The sequence below is a fragment of the Artemia franciscana genome, chromosome 15 (assembly GCF_032884065.1).
Source record: "Artemia franciscana chromosome 15, ASM3288406v1, whole genome shotgun sequence".
In the NCBI taxonomy this organism is placed as follows: Eukaryota; Metazoa; Arthropoda; class Branchiopoda; order Anostraca; family Artemiidae; genus Artemia; species Artemia franciscana.
Window position 1 is genome coordinate 37,468,933 of NC_088877.1, and position 14,919 is coordinate 37,483,851.

At 34.6% G+C, this 14,919-nt stretch overlaps 1 protein-coding gene across 1 annotated transcript in view; it reads left to right on the top strand.

Annotated features, from left to right (window-relative positions):
• Positions 1 to 818: 818 nt before the first annotated feature.
• The window catches only part of LOC136036433 (tachykinin-like peptides receptor 99D), a 189,419-nt gene continuing 175,318 nt past the window's right edge, over positions 819 to 14,919 (top strand). Inside the window, exons 1-2 of the mRNA XM_065718668.1 lie at positions 819 to 894; positions 13,289 to 13,623. Of these exons, the coding sequence (XP_065574740.1) occupies positions 13,301 to 13,623 (323 nt within the window). The 5' untranslated portion in view covers positions 819 to 894; positions 13,289 to 13,300. The remainder of the gene's footprint in view (positions 895 to 13,288; positions 13,624 to 14,919) is intronic.

Below are 14,919 nucleotides of genomic sequence, written 5' to 3' on the forward strand. Positions count from 1 at the left end.
CGAACAAAAATCAAAAGTTCTAGCGTCCTTTTTAAGCGACTAAAAAGATTGGAGGGGAACTAGCCCTCCACACATGCCCCTTTTTCCACAAAATTGTCCAATCAAATTTTGAGATAGTCATTTTGTTTCAAGATAGTTGGAAATTCTAATATCTATGCCTTTAGAGAGAACTCACCCCCCAGGCCCTAAGGAAGGGCTTTCAGTTATAATGTTTGCCCATTAGTATGTATAGTGTTTGTTATCTGGAAGTTTGTATTTTTTGGTTGAGAGAAGGGGTTGAATTTCTTCTGGAGATATTTTCCAGTGGGAGAATTTTCCCTTGGGGAGGGAAGTTTCTGGTGTGTGAACTTTTCAGGGGGTATTTTACACTGGGGGAATCTGCCAGGATTCCTATACGGACAAATAAAAAGTAGAAACAATAGGGAAAATCTTTTCAAGACAGTTGAAATAAGTTCTGTGAATATTTCGACCCTATGTCCAAGGGCCGTCTTCAGCACAATACAAGAATGAGAGAGAAAATATGTATATATAAATAAACTTACATTAAACTGTGATAGTTAAAACTAATAATGTTTTTAAAAACTCTTTTAAAAACAGCTCTAGCATCCTTACTTCAACGAAGTTCAACCAGGACTGACAAAAACAATGAAGTGAGAATATAAATTCATTCAAACTAAAGAGAACAAAGTGATTAAATGCAATTTCTCAGAGCCAACCTTGCATTTTTTGCAGCCTGTCTCAAAGGCCTTTTCGTAGCTGGTTCAATACTTTAGTTTGAATGAATTCATATTCTCACTTCATTATTTTTGTCAGTCCTGGTTGAACTTTGTTGAAGTAAGGATGCTAAGGCTATTTTTAAAAAAACATTATTAGTTTTAATTCTCACTATTTAATGTAAGTTTATTTATATATACATATTTTCCCTCTTGTTCTCGTATTGTGCTGAAGACAGCCCTTGGACATAGGGCCGAAATGTTCACAGAACTGATTTCCACTGTCTTGAAAAGATTTTCCCTATTGTTTCTACTTTGTATTTGTTTGTTATGGAAAGGCAGTGTGGTCTTCGTCGCTATTTTCCTGTACGAAATTATTTTTATTTGTCTTACTTTCTTTTTGCCGACTCAATTTTACGTATATAAGATTTTCTGGGGATTGAATTATCTAGAGGATCTTCCCGTGGAGGAAAAGGGGGGTCTGTGTAGGTGGAGTCGGATATCCCGGCACCATTTAAAAAGTGATCAGAAATTAAATAAAAAAACAAATTTTTTCTGCTTAAAATAATTAGCAACATAAAACTTAAAACAAACAGAAATTATTACGTATAGGAAGGGAATTACCCCCTCCTCGACACATCGCTCTTTGTGCTAAAGTTTGAGCATTGTCTTAGTTCTTTAAGCTTTTCTTAAAACTACCAAAATACTTTACCGTGAAAATCGAAGTGTTGAGGAGGGGACAACCCACCTCATATATAATGTAATAATTTATGTCCATTTTTAGTTATAATGTTGCTCCTTATTTTGAGTTAAGGAAACTGTTTTTATTTAATAATATCAAGGGGCGTAGCTACTTAGAATATTATAATAGTATTAGTTTTAAAAATATACTCATAATCAGTGGCGTCTTTAAGAGGGGCAAGGGGGGCAGTTGCTCCCTCAATAATTTTTAAGAAAAATATAATTTATTAAGTGGCTTTAAAACTGTTTAAAAGCTCCTTTTACGTGTCAAATTTGCAAATATTTTTAAATTAATCTATGCTCGTTTTTAACATAAAGAAAACAAGAAAAAATAGGGGTCCATTACATTTGATAACATGTTCTGGATTAATATTTTTCCAAATACACTGCTTTTGAAAATTTATCATCAAGCAAAAATGTGAGCCTCGTTAATGGCAAAATTAAAAAATGTTCTATACTTCCAGTTTCGCCATATTTTCTCAGGTCAATTTTTTCAGTTCAAGACTATGTTCTCTTGTTTTAAAACTTCCAAAAGTGGCAATGAATACACACTCTAGATCTGCAAACAGGACAGAAATGGATTCATTGAAGAATAAGAAGGTACCTCATTCAAGGAATTTGATCATTGATCGTTGAAGAAATAGAAGGTAGCTGATATAGTGAATGTAATTGAAACCAAATGAAATCATTAACAAATAAGACTTTGTGTTTTTTATAATGACATTTGTATCATAACTAGATAGGTCAATTCCGTAGGGGTCGTGGAAATTGGTAGAAGGGGATCGGCTCTAAGAATCATTCGGTTATTATAATTTTTATTTCTAGTATTTAATCGAATCTCTGACTGTCTTTTCTGTCATTGAAATGCCTAATAAGTGTGTGACTACGTCCTATTCCTTACGTTTCGGATACACATACTGACCCATAATTGTAAAACTGCCTCAACATATAATACAATACTGACTTCTCGCTGTTTTCGCTTTTCTAAATATTTCTTTTAACCAGCTCCAAAAAAAGTTGACATAAATGTGTTAAGGATTGTGACTGAAATTAGTCTTATTTCACACAACACCAGCACTGCTAGTGGGACATTTATGCGCTACTAGTGCTACTAGTGGGTCATGATTATGCTGTGATGAGAACAGAATAAAGTAAATTCAAACAAAATATGTATATTTCTCTCACAATTTAGAAATTTAGTGTGCAAGAATAAACTGTACCCGCCCATTCTCTTTTTCTATTGCCATCAGTTTTACCATGCAACATTAGGAGACTGAGATTTTTTTTGAAGGGAATTATAGACATTAAAAAGATAACCCCCCTCCGGAAATGTTTATCCCCCTAACCTAATTTGCACAAGAAAAACTTTGGTGTAACTTTTATAGAATTTTTTTTTCTTTTAAACAAAAATACAAAGGGAAGGTAATTTTCAAACTCTTGAAGTCAATCTTCCCTTCCAATTGACATCACTGGCCATTTTTAATTAATCTTAGGTTTCTGCCGCAATGATACCAAGAAAGGTTCAGATTTTATATATGCATAAATTAGTAGTTCTGACTTTATTTTTCGAATACTTTCAAATTTGGAATACGGTCGCTATTTAAATATGGGAATATGTTACAATATAATATTACACGATCTGTGGTAATGCTTGGACTTATCCTGTGTCTTTGCTTAGACAGTTTAATTGCGCTGCCTATGGTTTTTGTTTCAGCTCTATGTGGCCTACCTATATCAATACTATTTATTAATATAAATCGGTGAACGCACAAAACAAAAATCAATTTAATAAAAAAAACAAATATTTTTTCAATAAATTTATAAATACTACAGAGGCAAAATCCATTCAAAAACTACGAGCGAATAAATAGCACAACGCGCGTTATTATAGTGGACCTTCGTTTAATTATGAGATTGAGAATCATGTGCTGGGTGTAGAAGCTAGGGGAAGTGGAGGGAGGGGGGGGGGTATTTGCTGCGGTATAAGTGGTGAATCTGGCTGAAAAAAGCCCAAGTGTTTACAACATTCACCTTTACCCACCCGATAGCGTGTTTACGCTATATTACAGTCGGCTGCAGCAGTTCACAGCTGACAATTTTAGCAAAAGCGAAGCGCCAGCACTAATATTTATGAACATTTTTTAATGTGTAGTTATTTTTTTATAATGTGTTGCGTAATGTTTTTAATTCATCAAGTAGTGTGTTTTGTAGAAAGTTACTTTTCTTTACTACCACTTGAATAGCAACCCATCTTGTCCCCCTCAAATAAAAGTAATCTAGCTATGCCCCTTCTGATAATGAACTGATAAAGATAATGGTAAAATATACCGATGAATGTCTAAAATGCATAAAAATGTCTAAAAACACTATTCACTTTCAACAAAAAAGCAGCCAAACTATGAAATCATAATTTCAGCGTCATCGGCAAATGATGTTAGACAAAATGACTAAAACATAAAAATTTATTCTATCTACGTATGAAAGTGAATCAAGAATTGCCTCTGTGGTACTCCACAAGACAGCCGATACAGCAAAATATCACATCATCCATCTTTACTTTAATAAACCTTTCAAACTTTCCAATACTTTAAATAAACGATAACATTTAAGTGATGACAAATTTTTGTGAAGACAGAAATTTAAGCCTTTCTCTAAGCCTATCTCTTACTAATAATTTCTATCCAATATTTTCCTTTTAAATTATTCCTCCATTTGGTGTACAGAAAGCCAATTTTTTCTTGTGACATTTCCCTCTTTTCTTCTGTCCTTAACTGCAATGTCATCTTTTCTTCCAATTGGCAATCGGAACTCTGGAGTATAAAAAAAAAGAAGAAAAGAATGCTCCAGCAATATTTTCTCATCCCTAATTGGTACATTTCCAGTCTATTCCTTATGGGCCATGGAAACTGGAATTCCCTAAAGTGCTTCAGGTTTATCTCTTAAAATACGGTAAAGTTCCTTCATACTTCAGGCTAAAAGCTAGAAAAAGTGATGAATGATTTTAAAATTAATATTGTTGTAACTTTTTAAAAATGTCTGTTCAAATTCATTCACTGTCTTTGATGTGACGAGCGATTTACTTTATAGGTGTTTTTGTGGATCAATTTGCAACCATTACCAGCCTCCTGTTTCAACATTTTCAAAGGCAACTAACTGTACCTTCAAGACTTTAAAACCAAGTATGCTCACTCTTTAGTAGACAGACATCCTGGAGATCTAAAAATATAAAATAAAAGACTCAATATAGCATCTTAAATAAACGCAACATATCATTCATTTTTTATCTATTGAACGATTCAGTTTGCAAGTATTTTAGTACATTATTGACGCTACTTTGAATAATAAGGCCCTATCAGGGTAGTGCAGGTGGTGGAAGGAGGGATGGAACCCCTAAATTTTCGTCGAACCCCTAATAAATGTGTCAAAAATGTATATAATTTTAATACGTTTTCTGAAGTTTTTGAGTACCCCCTCCCCTTCCCGAAAACTACCCCCCCCAAATAAAAATCCTGGATTTTGTCCTCCTGAACAGCTTAAGACGTATGTCTCCATGGGTACATCTACCTTCAGGATTTCCAAAATCAGATGATCTTCTTTCTTAGTAGAAAGGCATCTTGGAAGTCTGGAAAAAATATAAAGAAAGATTGAAAATAGGATCTTGAAAACGAGAAAGACACATAAAAGATCACTAACTAATAACTTATTCTGCTCATCCTGGATAAAAGTTACATTTTTTTTAAAATCCTGTACACAACATTATTATTGCTTAGAGTTTTTCGAGATACACTTTCAGCTTTAAAAGGCCACTATAATAGAAAGCATACATCTTACGAAGTATTACCCAACTCGGTGTTGTTCCTTCTATTTGTTTTCACAACGTTTTGGAGATGAATTTTTGGATTAAACTAGCATTCCTAAAAATTAGTTGTAATGCTGTTATGTACTAGAATGTAAGCTAAACTTGAGCTATAGTTAAGGGAATGCCACCGCCATCTGTTTGTTTGTAGACACATAAGAACACACGTTTCGTAAAACCCTTTGATTTATACGCTTTATTTTGTCAGATTAAATAAAAAAACTAGTTTTTTTTAACGGAAAGTAAGGAGCGACATTAAAACTTAAAACGAAGAGAAATTACTTCGTATACGAAAGGGGCTGCTTCCTCTTCAACGCCCCTCTCTTTACGCTAAAGTTTGACTCTTTCTCTTAACTCTTCTTTTTAAAACAGCAAAAAACTTTAGCGTAGAGAGCGGGAGGTTGAGGAGGAAGCAGCCCCTGTCATATACGAAGTAATTTCTGTTCGTTTTAAATTTTAATGTCGCTCCTTACTTTCCGTTAAAAAAACTTGTTTTTTTTTAATTTCTGAACGTTTTTGAATCAATGCATGTTTTGATTGGCTCTCCGCAGATGAATAATTGAAACGAACTTTGTATATCTGTATTTTTTGGCTAAATGGCTTTCTCATTGTTTTGATTGAATGATATTGAGAAAAAAAGGAGCGGGAGAGGAGGCCTAGTTGCCTTCCGATTTTTTGGTTACTTAGAAAGGCAACTTGAACTTTTAATTTTTTACGAATGTTTTTATTAGTAAAAGATATACGTAACTTACAAATTAGCTTACGTAACGAAATTCTGTACTCTTATGTTTTTATTACGTATATGAAGGGGTTTACTCCCTCGTCAGTACCTTGCTCTTTACGCTAAAATAGTGGTTCTCAACCTTTTTTCCCCATGGACCCCTTTTCCCCTCTTTTTATCTTGGTGGACCCCTTCATAGCTATTGGACATAAGAACAATTTTTTATTCTTCACTAATATAAATTTTAAGGTTTTAATTATCAAGCAAATAGCACATGATTAAGCTTTATTTTTAAATGAAAACTAATTTTATACAAATAAAACATTCTAATATAATAATAATTATTATTCTTCTTATTATTACTATTATTGTGGTAATAACTACAATATTACAAGTTTCTACAAGTTTCTTCGATTGGTAAGCAACTAAAGCTCATGGAGAGTAGAGCTCCTCAGGAAGTTTAATTCACTCCAACATTATTTATGTAAACTGGATAAAAAAAAGCAGTTGAAATTAAGCGTGTGATTAAAAAAAGGTAAAGACATATTTATTCAATGAGATCCCTGTGGTTGATGCTTCTCGACAAGTTTTTTTTAACTCAAAGTAAGGAGCAGCATTAAAACTTAAAATGAACAGAAATTACTCTGTATATGAAACGGGTTGTCCCCTCCTCAACGCCTCGCTCTTTACGCTAAAGCTTTTAATTGTTTTAAAAGGTAGAATTGTGGCAAAGAGTCAAACTTTAGCGTAAAGAGCGAGGGATTGCGGAGGGGACAACCCATTTCATATACGGAGTAATTTCTGTTCGTTTTAAGTTTTAATGTCGCTCCTTACTTTCAGCTAAAAAAATTAGTTTTTTATTATTTAATTTTTGAACGTTTTTGAATTAATGCATGTTTGGTTTTGGCTCTCCGCACATAAATTATTAAAATGAAATTTGTATATTAATTCTTTTTTTGGCTAAATGGCTTTCTCTTAGTTTTGATCAGACGATTTTGAGAAATAAGGGGTGGAGAAGGAGGCCTAGTTGCCCTCCAATTTTTCGGTTACTTAAAAAGCAACTAGAACTTTTAATTTTTAACGAACGTTTTTATTAGTAACAAATATACGTAACTTAAGAATTAACTTACGTAACAAACTTTCATAATCTTATACTTTTATTATGTATACGAGGGGGTTTGTACCCTCGTTAATACCTCGCTCTTTACACTAAATCGTAAGTTTTGTCCCAATTCTTTAAGAATGACCCCTGAATCAGAAAGGCCGTAGAATAAATAGTTGAAATTACTAAAAATACTTTAGCATAAAGAGCGAGGTATATATCTCCTCCTAAATACCTCGCTCTTTATGCTAAAGTATTTTTAGAACCCCTCATATGCGTAATAATCTCTGTTCGTTTTAAGTTTCAATGCTACTCCTTCCTTTCATTTGAAAAAACGTTTTCATGTTTATTTTTCATTGTTTTCTTATAGTAATGCCAGAAAATCCTGCGCCCTTTTCATTGAATTTTTCTTCCCCCTATGACAGATTCCTCCAAGGAAAGATCCTCCAACATAGCCCCCTCCCCTCAGCACCACCCACAAACAAAATAAAATCCCCCTGAAAACGTCTGTACACTTCCCAATAACCATTACTATATGTAAACACTGGTCAAAGTTTGTAACTTGCAGCCCCTCCCCCAGGGATTGTGGGGGAGTAAGTCATCCCCAAAGACATAGTTATTATGGTTTTCGACTATGCTGAACAAAATGGCTATCTCAAAATTTTGATCCGTTGATTTTGGGAAAAATAAGCGTGGGAGGGGGCCTAGATGCCCTCCAATTTTTTTGGTCACTTAAAAAGGGCACTTGAACTTTTCATTTCCGTTAGAATGAGCCCTCTTGTGAAATTCTAGGACCACTTGGTCGATACGATGACCCCTGGGAAAAAAAAAACAAACAAATAAACACGCACCCGTGATTTGTCTTATGGCAAAAAATACAAAATTCCACATTTTTGTAGATAGGAGCTTGAAACTTCTACAGTAGGGTTCTCTAATATGCTGAATCTGATGGTGTCATTTTTGTTAAGATTCTACGACTTTTAGGGGGTATTTTCCCCTATTTTCTTAAATAAGGCAAATTTTCTCAAGCTCGTAACTTTTCATGGGTAAGACTAAACTTGATGAAACTTATATATTTAAAATCAGCATTAAAATGCGATTCTTTTGATGTAGTTATTGATATCAAAATTCAATTTTTTAGAGTTTTGGTTACTATTGAGCCGGGTCGCAAACAGTTCGTTTACCACGAACTGTTTGATTTGAGAAACACGACTAAATCCTGCTTCAAAAAGATAAGATGCAGGAAAAGCAATAACGTAGAACTGCGTTTTAGCCCTGAGCAAAGGGTACTTTGTAGCAAAATCATTTGTTTTCCATATATTGTGCTTTCCATCTTTGAATTTTGCATACATTATTTCATCCCTTTGTAATTCGATGAGGGGCTCTTGCAAAGATAATTCTATATGGGCAAAATTAACTCCGAAAGGAATTGAAACCCAAATAGGTATATCCATTCCGAGTAGGTCACTAAACTGATTCAAAATAATGTAAATTACAGTAGAAATTGAATTCTTAAAAATAAAGAGCATTCTGAGTTGGTTTTCTTCATGGACCCCCAAAATATCATTGTGGACCCCAATTTGTTGTGTTTTGCCTGTGGACCCCCGGAAATATTACATGGACCCCTAGGGTCCATGTGGACCCCGGTTGAGAACCACTGCATTAAAGCTTAGATTATGTCCCAATTTCTTAAAAATGACCCCTGCATCACAAAAGCCGTGGAATAAATAGTTTTAACTACTAAAAATACTTTAGCGTAAAGAGCGAGGTATTAGGAGGAGGTGAACTCGTCGTATGCGTAATAATTTCTGTTCATTTTGAGTTTTAATGATGCTCCTTACTTTCAGTTGAAACAAACTTTTTCATATCATATTTTTTTCATTGTTTTTATTTTAAATAAACTAGAAAATCCTGCTCTCCCTTCATGGAAATTTTTTTCCCCATGACAAATTCCTCCAAGGAAGGTTCCCCCAACATATTCCCCTCTTCTCAATTCCTCCACCCAACAAAAAAATCCCACTAGAAACGTATGTACACTTCCAAATAACCATTACTACATGCAAGCACTGGTCAAAGTCTGTAACTTGTAGCCCCTCCCACGGGGACTGTGGGGGAGTAAGTCGTCCCCAAAGACATAGATATAAGGTTTTTTGACTACGCTGAATAAAATAGCTAAGAGTTTTGATCCGGTGACTTTGGGAAAATAGTTAGCGTGGGAGGGGGCCTATTTGCCCTCCAATTTTTTTGGTCACTTAAAAAGCGCACTGTAACTTTTCATTTCCGTTAGAATGAGCCCTCTCTCAATTTCATAGGACCACTGGGTCGATCGTAGTTTCTTATTACGTATATAGGGGGGATCCCCTCTTCGTGACCTCGCTCTTTACACTAAAGCTTAAATTTTGTCCCAATTTCTTAAGAATGACCCCTGAATCACAAAAGTCATAGAATAAATAGTTGAAATTACTAAAAATACTTTAGCGTAAAGAGTGTGGTATTTGGAGGAGGTGACCCCATCATATGTGTAATAATTTATATTCGTTTTAATGCTTTAATGTTTTAATGCTTCGCCTTACTTTCACTTGAAAAAAAATTTATATTTATTTTTCAGTGTTTTTTTTTTAAATAATGCTAGAAAATCCTGCACTCCCTTCGTGAAAATTTTCTTCCCCCACGACAAATTCCTACAAGAAAAGTCCCATCAACATATCTCCCTCTTTTCACCCCCCCCCAACCTAAAAATCCCCTGAAAACGTCTTTACACTTCCAAATAACCATTACTATATGTAAGCACTGGTCAAAGTTTGTAAATTGTAGCCCATCCCACGGGGCCTGTGGGGGAGTAAGTCGCCCCTAAAGACATAGTTATAAGGTTTTTCGGCTACGGTGAATAAAATGGCTGTCTCAGAATTTTGATCCGGTGACTTTGAGAAAATAATTGACGTGGGAGGGGGCCTAGGTGCCCTCCATTTTTTTTGGTCACTTGAAAAAGGCACTAGAACATTTCATTTCCGTTAGAAAGAGCCCTCTCGCAAGGTTCTAGGACCACTGGGTCGATATGATCACCCCTGGGAAAAATAAATAAAAATAAAATAAACACGCATCCGTGATCTGTATTCTGGCAAAAAATACGAAATTCCACATTTTTATAGATAGGAGCTTGAAGACTCTATAATAAGGTTCTCTGATACGCTGAATAATTACAGTCAGATTAAACCAATCACTTAAATGCAATTAATCGGAAAATTTAGAGAAAAAAGGAGCGAGGGAGGAGGCCTAGTTGCCCTCTAAGTTTTTGATTACTTAAAAAAGCAAGTAGGACTTTTGGTAAAAATATACGAAACTTACGAATTAGCTTACACAACAAACTTCTATACTCGTATGTTTTTATTGCGTATATGAGGGGGTTTAACCCTCGTCGATACCTCGCTCTTGACACTAAAGCTTAGATTTTGTCCCCATTCTTTACGAATGACCTCTGAATCACAAAGGCCGTATAATAAATAGTTGAAATTACTAAAAATACTTTAGCGTAAAGAGTAAGGTATAACGAGGAGGTAAACCCCTCATATGCGTAATAATTTTTGTTCGTTTTAAGTTTTAATGCTGCTCCTTGCTTTCAGTAGAAAAAACTTTTCATATTTATTTTTTCATTGTTTTTTCAGATAATGCTAGAAAATTCTGCGCCCCCTTCATTGAAATTATCTTCCCCCATGAGGAGTTTCTCCATGGAAATATCCTCCCACGTAACCCCCCCCCCCCCCGAAATCTCCCCCCTAAATAAAAAAAATATCCCTGAAAATGTCTGTGCAGTTCCCAATAACAATTACTATATGTAAACACAGGTCAAAGTTTGTAACTTGCAGCCCCTCCCACAGGGACTGCAGGGGAGTAAGTCGTCCCTAAAGACATGGTTATTAGGTTTTTCGACTATGGTGAATAAAATGGCTATCTCAGAATTTTGATCCGGTGATTTTTGGGAAAAAATGAGCGTGGGAGGGGGCCTAGGTGCCCTCCAATTTTTGGTCACTTAAAAAGGACTCTAGAACTTTTAATTTCCGTTAGAATGAGCTCTCTTGTGACATTCTAGGACCACTCAGTCGATGCGGGAAAAAAAAAACAAACAAAAAAACAAACAAAAAACAAATAAACACGCATCCGTGATCTCTTCTTGCAAAACAAAAATGCGAAATTCCACATTTTTGTAGATAGGAGCTTGAAACTTCTACAATAAGGATCTCTGATATACTGAATCTGATGGTGTAATTTTCGTTATGACTTTTAGGGGGTGTTTCCCCCTATTTTCTAAAATGAGGCAAATTTTCTCAGGCTCGTAACTTTTGGTGGGTATAACTGATCTTGTTGAAACTTATATATTTAAAATCAGCATTAAAATGCGATTCTTCCGTTTTTTAGAGTTTCGGTTACTATTGAGCCGTGTCGCTCCTTATTACAGTTCGTTACCACAAACTGTTTGATTTGTAAACACACTTCGAAAATATTTGAAAGCTAACATCATTAATAGAACCAAAAATTTATAGAATTGAATATCTCAAAATCAACCCTATGGCTAGTTCTGCCCAAGTTAAAATCAATGACTAACGTAATTGTTTTTTCTTGGCGGCGGCACTTTCTAACCACACAATACCCAGAGCATAGGATAATATCTCTTTGATTAAATTTAAATGCTGCCTTTTGCTTTTTTTTAAGGCCGCTCTTGTTATATGACTTCTAGGTACGAAACGCGTCGAATTAAAAAGAGACACAGGAGGATGTCCTATGGACGTATCACTTATGCTCGGTAGATACGCAGGAGGAGATATGCATACAAAGGAAAAAAAAGAGTATATATAAAAAAAAATAATATAATATAAAGAAATAAAGAAATAATATAATATAAAGAAAAAATATAATAGAAAAATATAAAGAAACAAAACATAAACATAATATAAAACAAAATATAAAGAAACATACGCAGGAGATATCAGTAGATACTCAGTAGATACGCAGGAGGATGGTATATGGGCGTATCCCTTATGCTCGGTAGATAAAAAAATTATGTTTCCGTTCAGCAACTTATTTGCTTATGTTGGGTCATTTGAATTCTAGTTTCTTTAATAAATGCCAAAATAAAACATGTGACGTAATTTGAACTTGAAGTAATTAGATACATTTCCACATTTAGATACATAACCTAAGAAAAAACTTATTGTTAAAACTATCTAAAATGTGACTCCGCTGAGAAAGGCAGCAATAGATGTTTTCTTAAAGAAGATATTCTTATTTTGTCTTTAAGCAACTAGGCTTAGGTTGTATCAGCGCCATAGCAGGAGGGGGAGCCCATTTGAGCTCCTCTCCAAAAATATTGTCTGAACCGTACAAAAGCCACATGCAGACAGATTTTAGTTTCACTTTGTTAAAAAACTTGTAAGGCCCCTCACCCAAAAACAGTCTTCGCTCTGGCCCGGATGCATTAATGGTAGGTCTGAATACTACATTTAAGAAATACTAATGTTCAGTATAATGTTAAATGACCATAGCTTTAGAAGGCTGCAACCTAGTAAAGAACGAACTGTATCTAATTGTAACCGAAAATTTAATAACGCATAAAAAAAACAACTATCAAGTGAAGAAGAATTGTCATTTAAAGCTGCTTCAGCAGCGATAACTTTGATTTCGATTAGTCTTAGTGGTATAAGTTTATTGCGAAAATGTTGATTAAGGTACATTAATCTGAAATATCAATTCAAACATTCATTTTATCGCCATCAACACTTAAGGGTAGACACAAAAAGATAAAGTGAAATGATTAAGTCAAAGTATTTTATGTTATAAGGAAGGGAATATTAGAGTATGATCCATAACTGTTGGCCTTTTTCTTCTTTTCTTGGGCATTGAAGCAATGGGTCTCTGTCTGGAATGAATCTGCCCCTGATGCAATAATAGATGTATCAGAGCCTCTACATTTCTTATATATGCTCTGAATATTGAAATAGGCTCCGAAAAGTGAAATATGCTCCGGATATTTCATTTTTCGTCCGATTATTTTCTGCCAAACTTCATGCAGAACAAACTATACCTGTTTTTATAAGAGTAAATAACAAGATCTAAGAATTTGATTTAAAATTTATTTCATTTGGTATTTAATTCCATTTTAGGAGGAAGAATATATGACCTTTACATATCCTTGGTGGCATCAATTATTATGTTCAGTGGCAGCTTTGATAATCGTAGCAATAGCCACGGGTGGCAACTTGATAGTCGTATACATTGTGCTTTCAGATAGACGAATGAGGACAGTGACCAACTTTTTACTTGTGAACCTCGCAATTGCTGATTGTTTAAATTCCATTTTCAACGGTGGATTCAACACGAATTATCTAGTAACTCAAGACTGGATTTTTGGAGAATATTTCTGCAAGTTTTGTCAGTTTATGGCTGTCTTGTGTATGGTTGGAAGTATTCTAACATTGATGGCAATATCTGTAGAAAGGTAAGGTCTATTTATTGTTTGAATACTGATTATTTAAAGCAACGTGTCTTTTTTTTAAACAAACATATGTGAAACTATAAATGACAATGAAAATTTTTTTTTTTGCCTTGAAAGGTCGATGAGCGCCTCAGCAATTATAATTGCAAATACATTTGGATATTGCTGATCATGAAGAACTTTTTTTCCCTGGGGATCTTCATTTAGAACAAATGGTAACTGGAACTAGGTGGAGGAATTATTCAATCACAGGTCAATATTTTCATACCCTTTTAAGGGCAAAACTGATTAAAGGGGAATTTAACATCTATTCGACCCCTCCGCCAATGATATTGAACCAGCCCCACACGGAAATGAACCAAAATTTCAAGAAATCCGTTCAATTTAGAACGGAAAAAACGTTCAAAAATGTACCTTTAGACTTGAATTGATAAGATTTGAAAGGATTCTTGATTTAAAATCTAACAGTGGGGGGGGGGGTGCATCAAATCAAGGCTAATTGTAGAGAAAACCAAGACAGATAGTCCAATTGAGTAAGAGGTAATTCTGGCATTAAACCCCCTTGTTAGGATTGTAAAAAAATGATGTTACTTCATTTTTTAATAGATATGTCTATTTATTACCGGTGCACATAACTATGTCACATAACTATCACATAAGCCAAATCACATAACTAAAAAATAGTTTCTTTAAAACTGAGTCTCTATATAATCATTACAACGGTAAAAAAAGGTAATGCTACAGCTTGTTCCAATAAGTCATACAAGGACCATCAATCTGAAATACTGAAGGACACAATGGGAGGCCCTAGGGCCCTTGATCTTTAATATTCGATATTTTGAACTTGCTTTCAATTTGTATAATTGAGGGATCAGAGTAGCTCCTAGGCCTTTAATTTATCCACTCCCTACCCCCATACCCCCTTCTACTAATTATCATTTGGATGAGTAGATATGCAATACATCGTAGGAGTTAGGTTCATTCAAAGGTGTTCAGTCATATCTAGACAAATACGAGGCCTCACGTCTATTCTCCTCCCCATATATATATTTTTGCAGACAGTAGATATGTAGTAACCTGTTGAAGCATAAATCATTGATGTATTTTTAAACTGTAAGATTAAGAGTGTTAAGCCAAGAATTTAGATCCATGCCCCCAGCTCCCCCACCGACCCACTTTGTTACCAACAATTGTGTTGATGGGCTTATGAGCTGGCTTAGCATAAAACTCAAGATAATTTTGCAAGGTTTAGGGCTTAAACAAAATTATATTAAGCACTTTATTCACAAATGTTGGTTT